Below are 25,024 nucleotides of genomic sequence, written 5' to 3'. Positions count from 1 at the left end.
AGAGTCTAATTTGCCTAGGAATTTACATGTGCAAGCGAGACAGCGCTATGCATTTGTAGAGGGACGTCCCGTTCCCACCTGATATTCCGTACCGAAACCGAATGAAAATTCCGTGCTTGTAAGGCCAGGCTATCATAATTATCCTTGAAATCTTTGCCGGCAAACATAATAGCCATAACACACTACCTCACCGCACCAAGGCCACGTTGCGCCGCAACAATATGTGAGAGCGAGAAAGAGATATATGTTTCTCGGTCTCACTTATGGGCGCGCAAAAATCGGTGCGGTGCTGTAGTGTGTTACGACTTTGGCTCAGTGCTGGGACCAATAATGTAAAGGCCCTAGTACACAATGGGCCATCGCCGGCCACTCCAAGGGACGCATTTATGCGTTAGAGGGAGCAAGTGATATTGCTATCTCATTCTACCGCATGGCTGCGTCCCTTGGAGTGGCCGGCGATGGCCCATTGTGTACTGGGGCCTTAAAACCTGGACCGCCTCTAAAGCCCCCTCCACACTCGCGTTCGCGTTTTCCCGCCGCGATTCACGCACATAGTCTGGAGGGGGCTTAAAACAACCAAAATGGGAACCACAATCATGTAATACGCCGACGACATCCTCCTAAATTGCACCACCACATCCAGGAGCTCCGTAACAAGACCATAATATCCTTCCACCAACTTCCACCTTAAGCCCCCTCCACACTCTGCGAAATCGACTCCGCACTCGCGTTCGCGGCTTCGCGCCTCGATTCGCGCATGAGTGTGGAGGGGGCTTATGACAAAGGAATATATAGTTGGTCAAACCAAATTGTAAGTACATAAAAGTGATAACACACTATCGCACCGCAACGCGACTTTGGTGCGTCGCACCCATAAATAAGAGCGAGAGACAGATATCTCTTTCTCGCTCTCACTTATGGGTGCCACGCACCAAGGTCGCGGGCGGTGCGATAGTGTGTTACCACAAAAAAATACTCATCCTATAAACTATACTCATCCTTTTCTTTTGGGTGCTAGTACTAGTGTAAGACAAAGACAGTATAATTCTCTCTGTCTATGTTTGAAATGAGACAGTCCTTTGACAAACTATAATTTATATACTTGGTCAACCAGATCTTGACAGTAGAAAAAGGCGGCAAATTTGAAAAATGTAGGCGCGAAGGTATACGTACGAAGGTACGTCCCATAGAAAATTTGAATTTCGCGCCTTTTTTGACTGACAACACTTGGTTGACCAGCTATAATACATCATAATACCAGTACAGTATTTGCTTTATTTTTTGCGCATGACAACATTATTGAATCGTAAACTTAAAAACCGTCGTCCCATCCCTAGAATATCACTCTATGTGTCAAATATTTATAGTCTGTGGTTTGCAGCGAAAAGTGGACGCCAATTATTGGGCTGTACATTCCTGGGTTGAGCAATCCCAGGTCGAGCATTATCGGTACGGGCCAATAATATGCGACCAATATTCGGCGTTCACTAAATGGATTCGTATTATTGGGTCGTGTATTATTGGGTTGAGCGTTATCAGGGTGTACAAGCTTGGTCCGTGCCAATAATATGAAGCCACTGTTTGGACAGGGCAATAATGTACAACCCAATAATTCGCGTCCAAAAAAGTGGACGCCAATTATTGGGCTGTACATTCCTGGGTTGAGCATTAACCGGACTCCAACTGAATGTCAAAACTAGGGACAAGTCACAAAAGTGAAAATATTTTGTATAAAAAAAAATATAAAATAATAATTTCTATTTGTTATCAATTAGTTCATAGAGTAAAAAACATATTAAGTTTAAGCTTACAGTTGTATATGGTGCTACACATAATATAATAGCTCGTAATACCTAATCATGTACGCGATAGAAAAGAAATTTGAGATTGAAATGAAACTCAAGAAGGTTGGTTTTCACTTCCTTTGCCCACTTGATTTTCTACTTTAATTACTCTCTTACATTTTAAATACTGTGCTCTATTTCCAACGCAATAAAGCACAGTTGCAGAGTTAATATAACTTTGAAATTGTTTACGAGTGCAAAGTGGGCGTATAAAAAACGTATTTATATACAGCACTTCAATCATTACATATGAAACAGTTCCGTTAATTAGATACTGACAGTCAACGCAAAGCCTAAACCGTTGAATGACATTTATTCATCAAAAGGTGTAGAACTGCGCTAAGAAACGTTTTATTTATAACGAGGGGGTAAAAAGGGGTTGAAATTTTTTAATGACCTACATCTACATTGAAGAAATCGCTAGTTACATATATAGAAATGTTAATTTGTACATATTACTATGTGAACGGCTTCAGGAGATGAGCAACATGGCGGAGCTGAAGGCGGCAGCTAGCCGCAGCTCGGCGCTGGCCGGGGACGTTTGTAACGTGCTGGGTGCGTGCGAGCAGCGCCTGCAGCAGCTGGAGACTGCGGTGCTGCCGCTGTACGGCGACACGGCGCGCCTGCAGCAGATACACCACAGTATGTCATTACAAACTCCCTTGAGACTCCGAGATTACATGCCAGACAGACAGCCAAACAAGACATCCGCGCACAATTTCGTCATATAAAGCTGTATTACCATAATTCCGACTATCGGGTTGTCCGGCCTGGGAACGAAATCATAATCATTTATCATTTAATCATTGCAATCATGTACAACATTATAAGTATACAAGGTACACATATGTGAACATGACCCCGGACAGGGTATAGCAATTAGTTTTAATCTTATACTAAAATCTTATTACAATAAATGCTCGTAGTTTATACAGAAAAATAACAATAAGATACCCGATAGTCGGGATTTCAGCACTGAATGTGTTAAGTACCTAAACCTATTGTCTATACTATATTTAGCCAAAAGCTTACTATCAAGGCAATGCAACTTGCGTTGTATCCTATAGGCAAATAGTTTCACAGCAGTAATGAAATCAAATTACAGAAATTAACAGAAAAAATAAGATAAAATCATTCAATTATTTTAAAATCAGCCCTATGATTTTTGTTGTTATGTCATCTTTGTTTGTTACACTTTCATAGCAAGTAATCATTTTGAAGTTTCACTAACTGGTTAGCAGTTAGTACACTTTTATTATTAATTAAATTCATGTTTCCAACAGTTTACACTCTAATATCTGTGTGATAAAGCTGACATTTACACACCCCATTTTATCTTGTTCCTGAAGTCTTCCAAAGCTTCCCTTAATCAACCTCATTATTGCAGACATGGAGCGCACCGTGAAAGCCTTGGACCACGTGATCAACTACTACATGGTGTCTCGTGAGCTGGCAGATCTCGTGCAGGCTGGCCCGCATACGTCCAGCACTGACACACTCAACATTTACTTAGAGGTATTTCAACTAGCCTACCACTGTCTTTGTTATTACAACGCATGAAGTTACACCTTCCTTATTCAGTATTCTAAACGGGATTTTTGGGATTCTAGTGAGTATTCTACTTAGGATCACTGATTATAGTAAGGTGTAAAACAAGGCATCAGGCCTGTGATTTTAAAAACGAAGGTCACAGGTTCAAACCCCAGCATGAACCAATGATTACCTTGGAATGTACTAAGTATATTTTTGTGATATTTACCCTTCCCTTTTCTGTGTTGGATAATATCATGAGGAAATAATTAAAAAAAAAGAAAAAAAAACATGGTCAGGTGGCATTCGCCAATGGTTTTCTAATAAAATATAGATGGATTCAGGTGATTCAACCTCATGCGTTATTGATGCTAATATTGCTTTTCATTTCAGGCATTGGATAAGTTGGCTGAAGCACAGAATTATTTCAACAAAAACAACCCGCAGAGTGTTGAACTAGAAAACATTGTAAGTATTAAAGTCTTGGTGGCTCAGATGTCAGAGCGCTGGAGTATCGATCCAGAGGCCGTTAGTTCAAGTCTCACCCAAGACAGTAATTTTTCTACTTTTAAATTGTAAGTATTGTCTTGGAAAGAATAGCATAAAATTAGCTTTAAGACACAGCCATACAAATAAAGTATCCGAAATTTACCAATGTATAAAGAAATTTCAACCTATAGTGTTAATTGTTTTGTTCGGAAATCAATTAAACAAAAAAAATTGCAACACTATACCAAGTTGGTATTACCAACTGAATATGATTTAAAAGCATTAGGAGTTATCAGTGGTATGGTGTAATAATACGGTATTTGACTACTAGTCAATTCAGCTTTTTTTTGGGACTGTCAAAACGATTTTGTTACTATGGAATTTATATGAAACACTAGCATGTGACTGTGACGTCACAATCAAATTACCTACTCTTTATAGTTTTATACGGGTTATAAAATATAAATTGTGTCTAAATCATATTACCTACTCTTTATATTTTTATACGGGTTTTAAAATAGAAATTGTGTCTAAAAATAACTGCTGTCTACGTTTCTCCTAATGTGCTTTAATTCTTGCATGGTGTAAAATAATTTATTTTAAACTAGCGACCCGCCCCGGCTTCGCACGGGTTAACAAATTATACATAAACCGTCCTCTTGAATCACTCTATTAAAAAAAACACAAAAATCCGTTGCGAGGTTTTAAAGATCTAAGCATACATAGGGACAGTCAGACGGCGGGAAGCGACTTTGTTTTATACTATGTAGTGATAGAGTCACATACCCTATTGTATTAGATTCTGGGCAGGCCTATACTGCTAATTCAAACCCGTTATAAAACTTTTGTGAAACTTGTTTCCCGTAGAATCAGCTGTACAACACAGGTGTATTGAAATTGGAGACAGCTTTTGAAGAGCTGCTGAACCGGAACACGCGGCCGCTCTCACCCACCACTCTGATGGACATGATCGCTTTGGAAGAAGGTATTTTAAAACAACTATAATTATAGACGGAGGTACCTCACCAGATATAAATAATAATGTATAAACCTTGAAATAGAGTTCAGCTTAGGAAAGTTTTTTGACAAGTTGCCATACTTGGCGTAGTACCTATTTGTAAAATAATGCATTGCTACTTCCAAGTTGTTTCAATATTTTTTTAAGAATAATCAAGGTAACGGTAGTTGTCAAGCGGACCCATAAGCCGTGGCAAGATGCTGGGATAATGGGAGGAAGAAGACTGAGTATATGTGGGTGGATCAACTATTTCTTGTTGTTATTCTGTCAATTTCTGTCCAGTGAGCCAAGCGACAACAGTAGCATAGTTTGTTATAAGACATTTTACCCCACCTTCTTCTGATACGCTTGGTAGACGACCCTCAATGGAAAGGGTTTGTAAGTATCACAAAAAAGCGTGTTTGGTGAATTTAAATGCTTAAAAATCATGTTTAAGTAGTGACCCAGGAGAACGAAACCATGGCAACGAGTGACAAGAAAAAGTTGATTCACCCATATCATAGAGAAATATAGTAAGACAAGAGTGCTCACTCCATACATCAGTTCAGACTATTAATTTCAGTGTCTACATCTAGCATCGAGTAGCGGAACTATCAGTACTGCTACTTGACAATAGATGTAGCACCGACCGGAAAGTCTTATGCTGTTGAGATAAGACTTTCCGGTCGGTGCTACATCTATTGTCAAGTAGCAGTACTGATAGTTCCGCTACTCGATGCTAGATGCTAATAGTCTTTTTGGTACTATAACTGATGTATGGAGTGAGCACTCTATGTATTTTTTTCTCTATGCCCATATGTATGTCATCAACTAGAGACCTTTATGTAGTTGTTGTAAAATGTGTTTGTTACCATGATCGCCAGACTCAAGTGTGGACAGCGTGAGCGTGTCCGGGTCGGGGCCGAGCTCGTGCGGCGCCGCGCAGGCCACGGAGACTCTCCGCGCGGCCGCGGCGTGGCTCAGCGCCGCCGGCAGGCCTCCCGTGCAGGCCCTACTCACTGCTAGGGCTCCGGCCGCGAGACAGGCATTGAACGCGTTTAAAGATCATCTGAAGGCGCGGTCCGTGCCGCATGATCCTATTATGGTGAGTGAAGTAGTTTTTAGGGTTCCGTACCCAAAGGGTAATAACCGGGACCCTATTACTAAGACTCCGCTGTCCGTCCGTCCGTCTGTCACCTGGCTGTATCTCACGAACCGTGATAGCTAGACAGTTGAAATTTTCACAGATGATGTATTTCTGTTGCCGCTATAACAACAAATACTAAAAACAGAATAAAATAAAGATTTAAGTGGGGCTCCCGTACAACAAACGTGATTTTTGACCGAAGTTAAACAACGTCGGGCGGGGTCAGTACTTGTATGGGTGACCGTTTTTTTGCTTGTTTGTTTTGCTCTATTTTTGTTGATGGTGCGGAACCCTCTGTGCGCGAGTCCGACTCGCACTTGGCCGGTTTAGTTTAATCGCTAGATGGCACTGTAATAAAGCAAGCGAAAACTTTATCAGAGAGTGTCTTAAAGCAGCCGAAGCTTCCGAGCAGGCTCTACTTACATCGGCAAGTCAGGCATTGAACGCGTTTGAAGATCACTTGAAAGCGCGTTCTGGGGGCCGATTTTTGAATTTCGACCACTCGATTTCGTGTATTTCGTTAATTAATATCTCCACTAATAGGCATTTAAATTCTACTAATAGAATTGAAATCGAGTGGTCAATACCAATAGATTCCAAATTTCGATCGCTCGTATTTCAAAAATTAGCATTTCGCCGTTTTCCACCGATTTTCGAGTGACGAAATCGAGCGATCGAAATTCAAAAATCGGCCCCCTGTATCACATGATCCTATCATGGTGTGACAGATTTGTCGGTAGATGGCGTAATTGGTATTGGCATTATGAGATTAGTTACTCAATTATTCACTAGATGGCACCACTATCTTTGTTAATTTTCTAAAATATCTACGCAATAATGTTTTTGTGTGATCCCTTTATTTACTTAGTAAATATATGTGTTCCAGAGAGCTAAAAACCTACTGCACCGTTCAGACAGCACTACGAAAAAAACAAGCAAGATACAAAAAGTGTTAGTATGCCTTAGGGACCTGTTTTAATTCCTGTTTCTGTCGGGTTCGTTAGATGTAATGGTTATGTAAGTACCTAACTTATTTTGTTTTACAGGATAGAGAAGCGAGCGAACAAAATAATCCAGAGGGCTTCACAGACACTCGAGAATTCTACCGGGCTGGCGTTAGGACCTCGCCGCTCCGTCAGCGAGTCTTGTGAGTTTTTGAAGTGAAAACTTCTTTAGCGGCGCTGTGCACTTTTTGAGGTGGGGAAAAAATGTTAAACTCGCGAGAGATCACGTGACCGTAAGACGGACACGTGACCTGATCGAAAAACTGTTACATGTAATGTCATTGAGTTTTTCTTTATTGATTTAAATGCCATCTAGTGAGTTTCGCTCTAACTGGTATTAATATAACTCGAGTACTAACAGTGATGTGCTTAGGGGTTTCAAGTAATGCGACGAAATAACGCTAGATGGCGTTAACCTGAATTATGCATAGTGCATTTTGCACTAGTCATTGAGTTTTCACTTCTACCGGCACTCCCTGAGTGCAACCCGTTGTTTTTTTACATGTCACTTTTTCATCAGTTCTAGGCGTGAATAGGGAATATTACGCGAAACTCTGCGTAGGGGGCGCCACTCTCACAATAAGTCACAATCTAAGGGTCTACCGCAAACGAGAGAGTCGAAATTTTGTTATCTAGCTAACCTCTCTAACACTCTTGCACATTCGAGCGATTAAGAGGCTGATAGCCGAGTTTCGATTTCGCGTTTCCCAGTAGGCCCTTTGTAAACAAACCGCCTTGATGTATCAATGTCATTTTTGATTGTCTGTGAAAACTTTTCAAAAAACAGTTTAAGGTATAGCATGTATAAGTTACTCTATGGTTTACTAAAGGCGCTAGTGCGGCACTCTGGCGGCAAAACATTGCAGTAATACTCCCTATTCTTTCAGCGTTTTTTATGAAGAGATGTTGTTTAGAGAAGTGTCGTATCTTAATTGATTGACTATAAAATGTGTAGTCTAAAAATGATCGTGCCCCCGGGTTTCACAGCTACAGAACTTGTATAGGGTGTTTAAAAACTGTTCATATTTTTAAAGGATCGGCAATACGGTATACTTCTGTAAATTTCTATTACAATCCTTCTTTTCACCGACGTAGTATTAAAGAAATGTTGAAAACCTCGAAAACGACTACCACGTATTTTCAGACACTGAAGAGTCCTACGAAGCCCTAGAAGAATGGGAAGCGATGCTAGCGGGCTCCGTGGCGGCGGCCCTGGCTAAGCTCGCGCGACACGAGCAACGTACTCTTCTGGGACTTGTGCCGTTGCCTCGTTTGCCACCACTACTCGCCCAGATTCTACACGAGTGCTTCGCCACGTTGCATCAGGATGTTGAGGTAACAATACAAATTAGAGTGTTCCTATAATATCTATAATTCACATAAGTAATCAAAATAAAAACCGGCACTACTTTTCTCCCAAATAAAATGCCTGGCATTGTTATATTTGAATTAAATACATAATTAGCTATAATATCACGCCAAACACACCGTTTTATAAATTGCACACTTTCAATTGATTTTACAACCCCTTTGTTGCTCAACCACTGTCACATCCATCGCAGAACAGCTGCCAGGCGCCCGGATTAATTAATAATGATAGTATGGCACACTAAATAGAGGGCTTACGTTGCTCTATAAATAAAATTGGAAAACCTATTTCCGTAACTCTTAGGTAATGATTATTTAGAGTAGTCTGGGTGAGTAGCTACTAGGTACCGGTGAAAAAAACGGACAGGTAGCGATAAAAGTTTGTGCCAAAATAGTTATTTTCGATACAAGTGCGAAAAAGAGGAAATTCGAAACGAGTGGCGATAAATTAAAACACGACCGAAGGGTACTGTAAAACGTTGTTCGATACACGTGCGAATAGGTAATTCGCAACTCGTGTCGATTTAAAACACTCCCTTCGGTCGCCTTTTAATTTATCGCCACTCGTTTCGAATTTCCTCTTTTCCGCATTTGTATCGTAAATAACTATTTTGTCAAAAACATATTTGAATAGGCTACATGACTAATTTTTTTTATGGTATCAATCGATCGGGTTTGTTTTTAGGATCAAAATGTCTATATGGGACCCATTGCATTAAAGTAACACAAAAGTCAGAAATTGTAGTCAAAGTCCGACAGTCGCACTTCACTCGCGAAACGCCTTATACAAAACGGCCAGAGGCCGTGACGTCATCGCCCATCTTGTAGTATGGACAAAACAAGAAAATTGCGTTTTTGTCGGTGAAATATTGCGTTTATGTATATAGTTGCTAAAGTCCGTCAACCAAATCTTGTCAGTAGTAAAAGGCGGCAAATTTGAAAAATCGCGGGTTTGCAACACTGTGTTTTTTTTTTTTTTTTTTATACCACATAGGTGGCAAACAAGCATACGGGCCGCCTGATGGTAAGCAGTCACCGTAGCCTATGGACGCCTGCAACTCCAGAGGTGTTACATGCGCGTTGCCGACCTTTTTTTAAAAACCTGTACACTCCTTTTTTGAAGAACCCCATATCGTAGACCCTCGGGAAAACCTCGGAAGGGAGCTCATTCCACAGCCGGAGCGTCCGCGGGAGGAAATTCCTCTTAAACCGCACAGTACGCGACCATTTAGGTTCTAGGGTGTGTGGATGAACACCCTGCCGATGGCGAGCGGTGCAGTGATAGAAAGCTGCCGTTGGCATCATGTCAAACAATTCTTCAGAGCACAGCCCATTGTACAAGCGGTAGAACACACATAAGGAGGCAAGGTCTCTCCTCAGACTTAAAGGTTCAATACCGCTTGTGAGTTTGGGATCATCGACGATTCGTACAGCGCGCCTTTGGATTGAGTCGAAGGGTCCAAGCTGGCATCCAGGTGCTCCTGCCCAAAGGCAAAGGCTGCTGTTCGAATAATTCCAAAACGCGTGTCATCTGTGTTATATCTGTGGAATGTGCATCGTGAATGAGTTGAATGACAGCCGTCACCTTATTTGTTTTCATTTGGTTTTCATTCTGAATCGTTTCTGTTTCAAGAGATATTTCTGCTGTCACCATTAAATACCAATACATTAAATAAGAACCAGCAAAGCTAAGGGGCCTACAATACAATCATGCTCGTTGATGGTAAACATTACTAAAAATTGAGGTTATGACATGTACCTATTGGAAGAACTCTTTCGAACTTTTAAGATTATGTTCAGTTTTTTTTGTTTTAAGGTTAAAAGGCAGAAATAAAATTAAAACGTATGCCTAAATCTATCCAACAAGACCATAAATTGTGTCCTGGAAACCGTCCATAGGCCCACATGTCTAATATTTTCAGCAATCAGTTGTGACTACTTACAAAGGTAAACCTTTTAAACAGTATTAAGCGCCTTGATTATATCGCCGTTCTTTCGCAATATCTACCTAATCCATACATGTTTGTTGCAGGATTAAATCTTGCCCAATATAAGGCGTTCGTAGTAGGTAGTATCTCTTCAGACAATACTTACCTATGGCGGTTTATGTACGTGTACAACGCAACCAAGTCGAAAAATAAACTTATTATTTAAAAATGTAACAAAAATATTGAGAGCAATGGAACAGATTATTCTTGTAAAAGTTGTCATTATGTTAATCATCAAGAAAATAGATTATGTAGGCTGATTTGATTCATGCACTCAGTTACTGCACATATGTACCTATGGGACTGCCTATGGGAAATCCTAGTTTATACTTGCTGAAGTAGGGATGTATCTATTTAAAAGAAGTTTTAAGTCGCTGTACATACCTGTTTGTTCAATAAAAGAAAATAATTTCTTCAGCGTGCATATGAAGCACTAGTAGTAGTAAAAGTATTTTCACTTTTGCAAAATGACAAGTCTTGAATAGCCCTATGTGCAAGTTAATAAAATTTCTTAACAATATTCTCCTGATATCTAAATGACCTTTTTAAATATCAGCATACAAAATATGATTTATCCAATATATAAAACATTTTTAGCTTGTATGCAAAACAGCAGTGTGAGCAAAATGTTACCAAGCTAACAAGTAAAGAGTATCACTGAACTATAATTAATTATACACACACAATATAACAATATTATAATTGTGATATGTTTCTCAAACATATTCCCTAAACTTTAGTCTGGCAAACACTACTAGTAGAAAATTATACTCATAGCTTTAGCATAAGACAGACAGTAAGACTCCCTCGCTCTTTGTTTAGACAGTCAGTCCTAGGCCAAACTACATAAAGAATCTATTTTATGTCTGCCACAGAACCCTAAAAATTATCAATTATATATTTTTCTTAGCGTCATGCTCATGAAATAAAATAGGTACCAAGGTACTTAATTTTTAAATTAGACAAATTACTTTACTTACTTTAGGTAAACTAAAAACAGTTAATACCTCAGAAATCTTTGTTGTAAGTTAATTTAAGTTATATATTTCATAGAGAAGACTTAGAGTAATTCCATATGTTTGAAAACTTAAATTACACATTTTTAAACAAATCTGTTTTATGCTTAAGATGCAATAGATTACTACAGAGTATTATGCTTGGTTGAAGTGACCCGGTAACATTGGTAACTTCATTATATTTTTTGTGTAAGCTAAAGTGACCCTTATCTTATTTACCTTTAAATTAAATAAACACCCAAATATCAGTTGTTTTATTTTTAATATGTATATTGTACAATATATACCAATCAAAAAAATTACACAGGTATGTCATATTCATCCATAAGAGTACACTAATTTACATTAACAAGTGGCATATTATATTGTAAATAACAAATATATGCACTATCTAATTATCTGCATTTTGATAGGATTTTATTTTAGCAAACTTAGAAGACATAGATAGGGAACAAAGAGAATATAAGCACTACGATAGGGAGTTGTTTTTAATATCTTCAAATTTGTTCATCATTTTGATTAACATTGTTTTAACATCGCTTTTAAATTGACCGTCCATATTTCAAATTTTTTCAATAAACCGTGAGTGACTTTGAATTGACGTACGCAGGGCGCGCTCAGCGGAAAAAAAAATCTTTTCGTTCGATGTACATTGCTGCTTTTCTTAGCGTAATACTGCTCTTTGAGTGTTGCCCTACTTTAGTTTGCTTTACATTGCTACTGACAAGATTTGGTTGACGGACTATATACAATATTTTTTTGGATGAAATGTAAGGAATCGAATGGTACCCTTACTTTTATCGTTTTTGGAAGTTAAAAAAACTTAAATTTTTTATATTTCAGGTCCTGTAATTTTGTAATTTTTCAATATTTTATTTTAATATCCACATTATTGTGATAAATTGCTCGTTTGCTATCTATTTTATTAGATTTTGTTATAAAATTCAACATCTGTCATCTGTCTATTGTATATATTTAAGCGCGCCTGCCAGCGCAGCCGTCGCGCGTGCGCGCGCAGCTCGTGCGGCGCGGCGGCGTGCTGGGCGCTGCTGGCGCGCCTGCAGCGCCTGCAGCCCGACGTGGCGCGCGCGCTCGCTCCGGCTGAACCCACCGTCTACACCAGCATCGTCAACAACTGCCACATGCACGTGAGTACACAACTTCATTCATTATCCGGTAGATGTCGGTACCGACCGAGACAATTCCTACTAGAGATGCAACGGATAGTTGTTTGGCCGGATACCGGATATCCGGCCTGGACCCTGGCCGAATATCCGGTATCCGGCCACCGGATATTCGGCCGGCGGAACTATACCTATATTTTGAGTTTTGCAGGTGCGCGTCGTGCAGGTTTCGACCTGTTTCGTAGTGACAAACGTTCGCGCGGACACATTTCTAGGATCGTAACGAGTTTTATCATGTCATTACGTATTAAGTTCGTTTATAGTTACAAGTGCGCGCGCGTATTTTTGTGTAAACAAATAAGTGTATTGTGTGACATTGGTTACGTATTCATTTCTATCTACTGTGTCGTTAGCATTATGACCGTGACTGTTTTTTAGATTCCATTTTTAACCCCAAAATGTGTTAATTTTACTATCCGGTATCCGCCCGGATAGTAAGTCGCTATCCGATATCCGGCCGGATACTAAAATAACGGCCGGATAGGCCGAATACCGGATAGTAAACGGGTATCCGGTGCATCTCTAGTTCCTACACCCCTGTCCAGAGGCCGTGAGTGGAGGGTCTGCCATCTTGTGGCCCGAATCGGAAACATTAACTGTAAAGTTAGAAAAATTTCCGGTAGTTTCAGGATTTAAAGTTTTCAAGATTTTTCCAAGTAGACATATTGCAATTTCGGAGACATTTCGATGGCGATCAGTATCCATATTTGTTTTCCTTGAGAAATATGTAATTAGAAATATTTAATAAATAAATTAGATTGTACCCAAAACAATAACTAGTTTTTATTTAGTTAAGCTTTGGTTTCCTCCGATAGCGGTGCCGTCTATAGCGGCCGACTCCATACAAATACTACGACATCCATATTTAGCCGTATTATTTAGTATGGAGACGGCCGCTATATGACGGTACCGCTATCCTAGGAATACCGATCTTTACCAAATTTTACATCAGATGCACCTGTTTTAATATGAATAATAAAGATCTTAAGTTATACTCAAAGTTTTAAATCAAATAATTCAATTTGTTGGCGTGAACAACTAAGAAACTCTACTAGTTCATTAAATATACATCTAAACTAAATCTGCAGCGACTTTTTCATGTACCATCATGTTTTCATAAGAATTTAATGTTATGGTGGTACTTTTACACTCTTGCCAAGCTTGAATTAACTTTTTTTTTATTGTCAGTGCCTCAAGTCACTAGAGGAGTGGGTGTCGGGTCTCCGCAGCGACACGTTCGCGGGCGCCGTGGATGGCACCGTGCACCAGCTGGCTGTGGCCGCGCTCGCGCACTGCCACACGCTGGCGCGCCATCTGCAGACCATAGGTGATGTTTGTGTTACACCGATCTGTCGAGAGATGGCGCCACCTCTGAAATAGAACGCGCTAACGGTGTGTCGACGTGGAATTATGACTATTGACACAAACTTTTGTGGATAGCACCGTGCATCGTGCACTAGCTGGCCGCGCTCGCGCACTGCCACACGCTGGCGCGCCATTTGCAGACCATAGGTGATGTTTGTGTTACACCAATCTGTCAAGAGATGGCGCTGCCTCCGAAATAGAACGCGCTAACGGTGTGTCGACGTGGAATTATGACTATTGACACAAACTTTTGTGGATAGCATCGTGCATCGTGCACTAGCTGGCCGCGCTCGCGCACTGCCACACGCTGGCGCGCCATTTGTAGACCATAGGTAATGCTTGTTGTACACCAATCTGTCGAGAGATAGTGCCACCTCTGAAATAGAACGCGCTAACGGTGTGTCGACGTGGAATCATGACTTTTATGTGCCGGAAGCCCAAGTTAGGTGAAAAGCGGAAATTTGTTTGTAATGTGTCATGGATCACCGTCGTCGCGTTTGCGCACTGCCACATGCTGGCGCGCCATCTGTGAACCATAGGTGATGCTTGTTGTTCACCAATTTGTCGAGAGATGGCGCCACCTTCGAAATAGAACGCGCTAACGTGTTGGATGGGGAAGCGGTAGTCTACTATTGTCTTAACAATTTTTGCTTACGATAACTCCGGTAGCCGTTTAAGAAGTGTAATACTCTTATGGTAGATGTCGTTAAGGAAGTTATTCCATCTTTTTAATATCTTGGTCCAATGTGTATTTGCGTGTCTTGAAACTCTCGCAACGCTAAAGATTCAATTTTTCGAATTTCAATTTTGGAATCTTTCGCTTGCTATGTTATCAATATTACCATGAGAGGTTAAACAACAACTGTGGCCCCTTGTGAAACAATAGTAGTTTGTGTTACAAGGGATCAACATGATATATTTCCGTCAAGGGCGTACATTGAATCCTGAATGAAGCGATGTAGAATCCTTAGTGTAATGAGGGATTCAAGTGTTAACGCCCAAGACGAAATAATTTTGATACCTACCGTGTGACACATACTGCTTTTCACATCAACTAAGAGGAAAATAAAAAAATCTTAGTGTTGACACAATCTGATGTTTAAACAGATTATTTAAGGTAAAAAAATGTAAAAATAGTGTGCTAGAACAGAAAAGTGTTACTTTGATCCCTCCTAGCAGGGAAGAAATAGTTATTTGTACAATAAGAGATCAAAGTTTGATATTTCTTCGAGTGCTTATTTTGAGTCCCGTGCAAGCGAAAGATTCTATACTAGATTCACGAGCGTAGCGAATTTAAAATCTTGAGCGTAGTAAGGGACTCAAAAGCGCACGAGATGTAAATAACTTTGATCTCGTGTAGTTCACAAAACTTTCCACCTCAGCAGTGAGAACATATTAGAGAACCCGAAAAATGTATTCCTTCTTCATCACTTACCTATTCACTCATGTTTTCTTAAGATATACCAACAATTAAGTTTTCACCTCAGCAGCTCGAACAAGGGTACTTTGCTACTTAAAAACAGTGAGCAAAATGAGATTTTGCGATTTTTAAGTAGCAAAGTACCCTTGTTCGAGCTGCTGAGGTGAAGAATAAGGTTTCTATCACTGGCTAGATTCCGACAGTGTTTTGTTTTGCCGTGAAAAATCCGAGCTCTGCACATTACAAATTCCCGCTTTTCACGAAAAGTGCTATTTTACGCGCTAGTGCGGAAAAGTAGCCCCATATGTACTGTAAAGCTCTTTTCCGAATAGGCGGTGTGAAAATAACGATTGTTCCCACCAGGCCCGGCGCTGGCCACGGAGCCCGGGTACAGCAGCGCGGCGGCGGCGCTGGCGGGCGCGGCGGACCGGCACGCGGCGCTGCTCGGCCTGTACGTGCGCAAGGTGCTGGCGCAGCTCAACCTGGCGCTGCGCACCAAGAGCGAGCAGTACCCCGACGCGCTCAAGGCCATATTCCTGCTCAACAACACGCTATATCTCCTACAGGTACCTAATTACATAGAGAAAAAAATACATAGAGTGCTCACTCCATACATCATATTCATATTCATATTTATTTGCAGAAAAAGGGTTAGTTACAGGTCTTATACTTAGGTTAGTAATGATCCACCTTGATCCGCTATCTCATGACAGCATGCAAATTATTCCTAAAACTACATTCTACAACCTTCAAGTAGGTATCAGTTTTAGTACCAAAAAGACTATTAGCATCTAGCATCGAGTAGCGGAACTATCAGTACTGCTACTTGACAATAGATGTAGCACCGACCGGAAAGTCTTATGCTGTTGAGATAAGACTTTCCGGTCGGTGCTACATCTATTGTCAAGTAGCAGTACTGATAGTTCCGCTACTCGATGCTAGATGTAGACACTGAAATTAATAGTCTGAACTGATGTATGGAGTGAGCACTCTATGTATTTTTTCTCTATGCTAATTATTACCGGCAACAGGCGTGGCTCACTCCGCGATTTCGTCGCTTTGCTACAGGTAGCTAAAAGTACATCCGTTCCACACCAATTTTGGTGGCTAGCCATGAGCCGCGCGTGGCGCTGTCGCCACCTAGTGGCCATATCTGTGCTGATCGTAACAGACGCGTTTTGTTAGAGAGTGAGTCTTCTGTACTTAGTACTATTATTTATTCTGTGCCGGCAATAAGTGCCGACCAGTCTGGCATACTGAGTAGTGACCCTGCCTTTAAAGCCGATGGTCCAGTACGGCTACCATTCGTTTGGCACTGACCTAAACGCCAAGAACGTAATTTACTTTTTATACATCTCGTTCGCACTAATATGCGAGTACGAGCGAGATGTATAGAAAGTAAATTACGTTCTCGACGGCGTTTATGTCAATTTTGACACTGTCAGTGACTCATGGTACGGGCTCTGGATTCGAATCCCGGTAAGGGCATTTACTTGTGTGAGGAGGACAGATATTTGTTCCCGAGTCGTTGGTGTTTTATCTGTATATAAGTATGTCTGTATATCGTCGCCTAGCGGTCCTAACATCCGTAGCTTTGCTCAGTTTGGGGCAGACTACCAGGGATGCCGATTTTTTGACATCCGCGGATGCGGATGTCAAGATAGATACATAAAAAGCGTCAAATATTACATTTTAGTAATTTTTATTTCAAAAAACCGGCCAAGTGCGAGTCGGACTCGCGTTCCAAGGGTTCCGTACATTAAGTCCCACTGACGCTTGACTGCTCATTTCTAATAGGTTTTTTTGGCTAATGACTATGATGTTGAAAATATGCGGAAGTTCGGTTGCGAATGCGGATATTCGCAACGTCCCTGCAGACTACCCCGGATTTACCCTAATTGCTCGGAGCGATGCTGAGCCGAACGGAGCCAAGAATGCCAGAAAGGAACAGTTTCGCCCCCTGAACTGAATTTCCACCTACCAATGATGTTTATATTATTAACTCTTTATTTATTTTCCGTCTTAAGTTAGGGTTTTTATAATATGAATATGAATATAAAAGTAAAATATATAAACACTTACAAAACAATAAAAAATACATATAAACACATTATAAAAAACCTAACCTAGGGTGCCGCCAGCAGCGGGGCAAGGCCCAAGCTGCCGGTGGTCAGGGCTGCAGAGAGAGGAACCGGCGGACTATCCGCGCCGTGTCCAAGATCACCGCCTTCTGCATCTGGCCCTTGATCCAACCACCTAGCGAGAGTCTCTCAAGATGTTGGTCGAGACTCTTCGCTATTAGACCGTTCGCTGAAACGGTTAATTGACCGAAGCGTAGCGAAGGTCTACGTTTTGACTCGGGCATTTTGCTTTTGTATGTCCGGATGTTCTCCTCTACAGATCGCAATTCTTAACCGATTTTCGTGAAATTTTGTGACCGAATACTATGACTAAATAATTTTTTTTTGTCGATCCGGTTTTTGGAAATTTTTCAAAATGGCGGAGTCGTGATAGCTCCCGCCTAAACAAATAGTCGTATCGGTATCATAAGAGTTTTTTCTTTTTGAGATATGTTTATAGATTAAATGGCCAAAAATTCAGAAAATTTGTATCGCTGGTTTTGGCGGTATTTAGATATTTAGTTTTTACTTGAGAATGAGTAGCTAAGTTTCGTCAGCTTTAGTAAGAACTATAATGGCGTATTTTGCAAACGTTCGCTTTTTTTGTTTGCATCGGGAGGTCCCTGGTTCCATCCCCAGTAATCGTATACTACTACATAACTTTTTGTATTTTTTTTATACTTAAATTTCGTATAATTGTTTTTTATTTTATTTTTTTATTTTGAAAAAATTAAAAATTTCGTATTTTTTATTTATCAAGCGCGGGTTAAGCGTATTCGTTTAATTTTTGTTTGTAGCTTTATGTAGTTTTTGATTTTTTGTTTACATTACATGTACTATACCTATATTTTAATAAATATTTTTGCCATACATTTATTCAGTTTTAAGCTCTGCTCGCGAGGTCTACAGCTCACAGAGCCACTAGTATTATTACTATTATTATGTCGTAGGGCTTGCAGCGCAGCGGACTGATCGAGGTATTGATGACGGTGGAGCCAGACTGCGAGGCTACCTACCGCGACATGATACACGAGTACAAGAGCAACTACCTGCAGAGGTAGGTACAGGTACCCGTGTTAACACTTTCACTACCAGGAACCCACCTGGTGGGCGCTCGTAAACTTTGCTCAGATGCCGGACAACCCGCTGGGCGGGTTGTTTTATACGCAGCTATAGACGACCGGTTTCTGGGGTAGTGCGCCGTTTTTTGTCTGGTAGTGAATGTGTTAACATATGTATAGCCGGTCAAACAAGTTTGTCAGTAGAAAAAGGCGCGAAATTCAAATTTTCTATGGGACGATACCTAACCCTTTGTAACCCGATACATTTGCCGCTCTTTTCTACTGACGGAAATAGATTGACAGACCATATCCCTTTACAAGGCTGACATTTCAAAAATGACAGTCAAATGTCAGTCTTACGGATCGAAAATAGAACACATGTTTGAAGCGTTTCGGCGGCTTGGGACCACAAATGAAAATTACCACTTTTAGTAAAGTACACTACTCAAAATTCCCGCTTCGCAAAATGTCCACTTTACAAAATGTCTTGTACGTAGAATGTCTCTATTTAATATTACCCAATCCTAGCATCACACACTTTGTAAAACGACTATTTCTTTAATTGGCTGCTTTTTTATAATGACTATTTCTTAAAATGGCTTTTTTCTAAATTACATGCTTCTTATAATCACCACTTCTGAAAAAAACCAGAAGTATTATTGATTTGACTTCGTCGATAATTATTATTCCAAAGCGTTGGGTTGTCTGTCATGAGAATCACCAGTTGGGATCACGTTTTCTTTTTAGAATCACCAGTTGGGATCACGTTTTCTTTTTATCATACAAATTTACTAGTCCCACCGGTAATGCTCAAAGCGTAGCCCTATGTACCCACTGAGGTGCCATGGGTATTATCGGTAGAATCCGGTTTGGAGCATGGGAATAATACGAGTACAATACTGTAAGGCACGAGTCCGAGTATATGTAGATACCACATGAATGAAAAAGACGCATGTATAAATCGCTAATTGCTGGCTGTTCAGGCTGTCGACGAATACTTTATCTAAGAGAAGTCACCCGCCCGCGAAGAAAAGACTCGCTGATCGCTACTTGCTGCTCGCCGACTGACCGCTGGTGGGAAAAGTGCCTAACTTGCTTGCTTGCTGCCACTTGTCCCACCGCGAGCTAGTTAGCTATGAGCTATCGGCTATAAAACGAACAAAAAAGATTAACACTCCCGTGTAAATAAAAGAGACACGGCGATATTAAAAATGTAAACATATTTTTTAGGGTTCCGTACCTCAAAAGGAAAAAATGGAACCCTTATAGGATCACTTTGTTGTCCGTCTGACTGTCTGTCTGTCTGTCAAGACCATTTTTCTCAGAAACGCGTGGACATATAAAGCTGAGAGTTATATGAAAACTTGAACTCATTGTCCCTATAAGCTGTGAAAAAATCAAACCTAAAACCCAACGCAATCAAAAGATACAGTCGTTTAAGCTGTAAAATTCAGACATTTTGAAACTCGCAAAACCTATCGGGTACTTCCCGTGGTTGCATGGCTTCTGCCAGATGTGGTTCATTCTACAACTGGGCATTTCTAAAAGTAATCTTTTAAAGAAACGGTAATTTTGGAAACAGCTCAATTTAAAAAGTATACATTTTAAAATGTGGTCATTTTCAGAATTGGTGTTTTTTCAAGATGGGTATTAATAGAACTAGGTATTGTTAAAAGTAGGCATGATGATTTTGGACAATTTTACTTGTGGACAATACTAAAAGTGGTAATTTTCATTTGTGGTCCCAAGCCGCCGAAACGGTTTGAAGTGCCGTATGTGGGAAATATATATCCCTTAGCCTGGTAAATATGTAGCTCAGCCGGAAATGGGAGGATATTTAAAGTTTATCAGGTATATCTAGATTGCATCTACGCTGTGACAATGGGTAATGCTGCCACAATTCACTTTGTGGTTTGTTTTATTTATTTAGCTTATAAACAAATTAAAAGTGGAAAAATTCACTGGCTATGTAAGGTCAATGTGGCTAATTCCGTCATAGGTGCTATTCCGTCTACTAGCGTTTTTTCTCGAACAACGAACAAAATTGATAATTTTATCGACAAAGCAGCGATTGCTTTTAGTTTCAGCAATTAAAAGCAGATGTATTTTTTCCTACGATTGAAAATCAAAGAAATATACGCCGGTGGACGGAATAGTCCCTATGTCGGAATTAGCCAAACAATAAACACACAACACAACTTTTACCATAAATAAAAACCTCTACGTTCTTTATATTGAATGTTCCTCTTTATACTTTCTAAATTATAATTGCTGTTACCTATTCTTGTTGCGTACAATAAAGTTTTAAGTGTTTAGGTATTGCTTACCATTTTAGAATACTGGATAATTTTCTAAAAAGTTTATTGTTTCAAGACTGCTGTCAGTCATTTTATTTAAAAAGTATTGATACATTTACTTAAAAAAATTCATTTACAGTAAGTACACTAGTGCGGGAAATAGGACTTTCCGTGCGTATGTCGAAAGTTTAAAGTGCCATAATTATGTAGGTACTGTAAAACGTTGTACGATACACGTGCGACTAGGAAATTCGCAACTCGTGTCGATTGAAAACACTCCCTTCGGTCGTGTTTTAATGTATCACCACTCATTTCGAATTTCCTCTTTTCCGCACTTGTAGGTATCGTAAATAACTATTATTCATTTTGCATTTTAGCACAGCTCGTAATATACGGTAAAACATTCAAGTGCAAACTTATCATTATCAATTTCGATTTCAACCACATATATCCCCGACCGTTTCTTTATCACCATGGTGAAAAACTTTTTATCGATCATATCTATATCGACTTCCTTTAGTGGGTAGAATCCCTTGCTCAACGAACATGATTTCAAAAAAGGTATCCCGAACGTGTAGAAAAGTACTCTAGACATAAAATTGCGGCATTTCAGGTTCTTCATATTAATAAGCCACTTGTCATTATGTGCGTCTCTCACTCGGAACTCTGCGCTCTTGTCGTGGTCATCTATTTTTTCAAAAACACGCACGTTGCCTCTTAGTAACCGTCTTCCATTTTGATTATTGTAGTAAGTTTCTAAAGTCATGTTGAAAGGACTGTAGGTTGCGTATGGTAGCACGGGGTCGCTGCATTTTGTAATATTTATAATATCAGCCGTGACTTCCTCGGACGAACTTGGTTCGGAGACCGCTAAAAATATTAAAACCACGTATATTAACATTTTAGGCGTAGTGTGTAGGTAATGTGTGCCGTATATGAATAAAGTAGTATAAAAATGTGCAGGCAAGTTAATGTGATTATAAGTAGATGTATTTGCCACTGGCGACTACATAATGCGTATTTGATGGAATGTGAAATGGAATATAATCTATGAAAATGTATATTTAATACATTTTATAGGAAACATTGAAATGATGCTGAAATATAATTTGCATTTGAGTAGTTTTTAATAACCTACATAACATTATTCAACGTTGGGTAATATGTAATTTAGTATACATACATTATACCTACCTCCAGCCATTATGACTATAATTGCTGAACATTAAGTAAGTTTTAGGCGTTATTGCAGGTTTCAAAAAAACTACAAACGAAAAAATATGTTTTCACCACACCGTTTAAGGGTAAAATAACTATAAAAATTGGTTATTAAAGTGTTATAAAAATTTACCTTTAAACCCACCCCCACCCTCCGGTACATTTAGTATGTTGTTTAATACACCGTTCCCTACAACTATGCCAAAATACGCCTACACGAATTATTTTCCCCGATTGGCAATTTTTGGTTTTCGTTTGGTGAGCTAATTTTTGATGAGCTAATTGAGGGCTCATTTAGACGGGGCGCATGCGAGTTTCATTACATTGCGTCATTTGATCGGTCGGCTGAATTGATGTAATCTCAATGGTCCGCAATGTACCTAAAATCGTATCCGCGCGGGCCACCGTCGGCGCCGAGGGGAGGGGGGTATCTGGTTTATTTATTTATTTTTATTTTATTCGTTGTATTGTATTTTTATTTTATTGATTGGTCGGTTGCGCTAACTAAAATCCCTTATATGTATATGACGTTTGCAGTTGGAGCAAGCTGTTGGCGCACACGGTGCTGGAAGAGGCGCCACCGGCCAAGCTGCGCGACCGCGACCGACAGATGCTCAAGGACAAGTTCGCGGTAAATAAATAAAATAAATGAATATCTAGTCTAGTAGGTAGTCTATGGAGATATAGCAGGGTTCGAAAGGATAATTATCAATGATAGTTATCTTGATAATTCGCGTGATTTGTATGCCTGATAATTATCGATTTGATAATAACCTAAACTTTAAAAAACGCCCCAATTATTATTTTATACTATCAAAGAATTCAAAGAAACTATCCATACCTGGGATAATTATTCGATATTTATCGGATAATTATCGCGATAATTATCAGAAACTATAATTATCTGGATAATTTCGAACCCTGAAATATAGTTTTAAAAAGTAAGTAGGTATATATGGAGGGTGGAGGTGGCGCTGTCGTCACAATAACAATCGATCCCGCGTATTTTAATTCCTAAAAATGTAAAATAACGCAAAAGTGCCTAGAAAGTGTTTTATATTATAGACTGAAGTGCAATTAATAATGGTGAATGTTATCTAAAGAAACAATAGCGATATAACAATACTGTGAGATAAAATTAGCTTAACCTAACTCCTTACTTACGACCTTACGATCAGTGATTTTTAAAGTATTTACTAGAACATTCTTAACTTTTCCCCTAACAGTGTTTAAAAAACAGTGATTGCATAAATAAATAAACAACATTCAACGCTTACAATAAGTGAACATACCTAAAATTTTCAAATTAGATAACTGCCGCCGAAAGGACGCTTCATGTCGAAGTCAATGACCTTTGACCATTTTGCAAACGTTTCGTGTTAACTATAATTAAATATCATATTACAGAGATAGACTAATAAACTTATTCTCAGTATAGTGTTAATATAACTTCGGTGGACTTTGTGGTATTTAATCACACTTATAACAAACTTTTATACAGTGACCGTTAAACAAATAGTTTGATTCCGCGCCAAAAACGTCGCGCGCTCCTACTGCTTGCGCCTTGAGTATAGCGCCATCTGTTGTCCACTGGTTGTATCAAAAAGAGCTGACTAATAATTGTTTATCTACTCACCACAAGATGGCGAAAAGATGCATAAAATGCGACTGTTTTATTTCATTTAACTGATATACTAAAGTAATTAAAGCTAGACAACTATTATTCATTGAAACCCTGACTCAAAATTACGTTTGATACCTGAAAATAAGATAAATAACAAGATGGGCCCACCTATGAAGTGTGTTAAATGCGACAAAATAGTCTCAGACAGACGCTCGCTCGATTGCTCTACCTGCCTTACTCGGTACTGCATGGACTGCCTGGAGAGAATCGGAGTGCCTAAGAAAAGGTACATACTAATGACTATAGACAACAAGAAAAGCTGGAAGTGTCGAAACTGCTGCCAAATGGCTTGTAATAACATAAAACCGAAGACCGCAAGTACTCCACTGTCTAAACCTCAGCCTAACACATGTAAATCTTCATTAGAGACAAAGAAGCTTCGTCTAAACGACTCGTCGCTACTCGAGTCAAGCATTGAAAAAACCGCTCTCAGTGAGCTAGGAGATAAGTGGATTTCGTCAACTGATGTGACTATTACACCTAACAAATTACCGCCAACTGCACCGGCCAGCTCAACTTTTTCACGAATCGAGACGCAGGATACAATATCGCATCTTAAATTACAACTGAAGAACATGAAAATTGAACTGGAGAAATCACAGGCAGAAAAAAATGTACTAAAACAGTCAAATGATAAACTCTCGACAGAAATCGAAGTTTTGAAAACTTTATGCCAGTCATCGACAATGGGAAGTAAAACTAAAGTAAACAGAAACAGATATTCTCCTTCTCATTCCAAAGCCACGTCGGTACCTTCTTCGCCGTCGAAGATCTTGAACAGCCAACCTGATTACAACGAAAAAATACTCCGTTTACAGCAAAAAATAGAAAAGTTTGAAAAACAGTTTACTGAAACAAGAACACTAAACACTGAACTAATGCACCACATCGATACTCTAACAAACCAACTGCGTGCTCCAGAAAAAGCTCCTCAGACCCTAGAAGGAAACAATGAAAACATTACAAACACAAAAAAACATCCAAAAAAGATCTGCATCGTTAGTAGCAACAATAAGAAGCACGCGAGAGGATTGATTATGGATAACTTTGACTCAGATCAAGTTTGCCACTACATTTTTACCAACGCGAATACTAAAGGATTGATTAAAGGCCTTGAAAAAAAAAGTAGAAAATTTCACGATGAACGACTACTGCATATTGTTCATAGGTGACGCCGACTTTGAAACGACACAAAACTACCCAGACATAATAGAAAGTATAAAAAACAAACTACAAACTGTTCAACATACAAACATATTAGTATGCCTTCCTGTTTTCAGAATAAACAAATT

The 25,024-nt window shown here is 39.5% G+C and overlaps 1 protein-coding gene across 1 annotated transcript in view; it reads left to right on the top strand.

Moving 5' to 3' along the window:
* The first annotated feature begins 1,710 nt into the window (after positions 1 to 1,710).
* Positions 1,711 to 25,024, top strand: part of LOC134662762 (exocyst complex component 7) — a 28,575-nt gene continuing 5,261 nt past the window's right edge. The window contains exons 1-14 of the mRNA XM_063519049.1: positions 1,711 to 1,907; positions 2,321 to 2,486; positions 3,232 to 3,359; positions 3,768 to 3,842; positions 4,731 to 4,848; positions 5,745 to 5,965; positions 6,894 to 6,958; positions 7,054 to 7,154; positions 8,156 to 8,346; positions 12,364 to 12,531; positions 13,756 to 13,894; positions 15,716 to 15,918; positions 18,423 to 18,529; positions 22,586 to 22,679. Coding sequence (XP_063375119.1) covers positions 1,860 to 1,907; positions 2,321 to 2,486; positions 3,232 to 3,359; positions 3,768 to 3,842; positions 4,731 to 4,848; positions 5,745 to 5,965; positions 6,894 to 6,958; positions 7,054 to 7,154; positions 8,156 to 8,346; positions 12,364 to 12,531; positions 13,756 to 13,894; positions 15,716 to 15,918; positions 18,423 to 18,529; positions 22,586 to 22,679 — 1,824 coding nt within the window. The 5' untranslated portion in view covers positions 1,711 to 1,859. The remainder of the gene's footprint in view (positions 1,908 to 2,320; positions 2,487 to 3,231; positions 3,360 to 3,767; positions 3,843 to 4,730; positions 4,849 to 5,744; positions 5,966 to 6,893; positions 6,959 to 7,053; positions 7,155 to 8,155; positions 8,347 to 12,363; positions 12,532 to 13,755; positions 13,895 to 15,715; positions 15,919 to 18,422; positions 18,530 to 22,585; positions 22,680 to 25,024) is intronic.

This window comes from Cydia amplana, chromosome 3 (assembly GCF_948474715.1).
Source record: "Cydia amplana chromosome 3, ilCydAmpl1.1, whole genome shotgun sequence".
Lineage (NCBI taxonomy): Eukaryota > Metazoa > Arthropoda > Insecta > Lepidoptera > Tortricidae > Cydia > Cydia amplana.
This window is presented reverse-complemented; position numbering and strand designations above follow the sequence as displayed.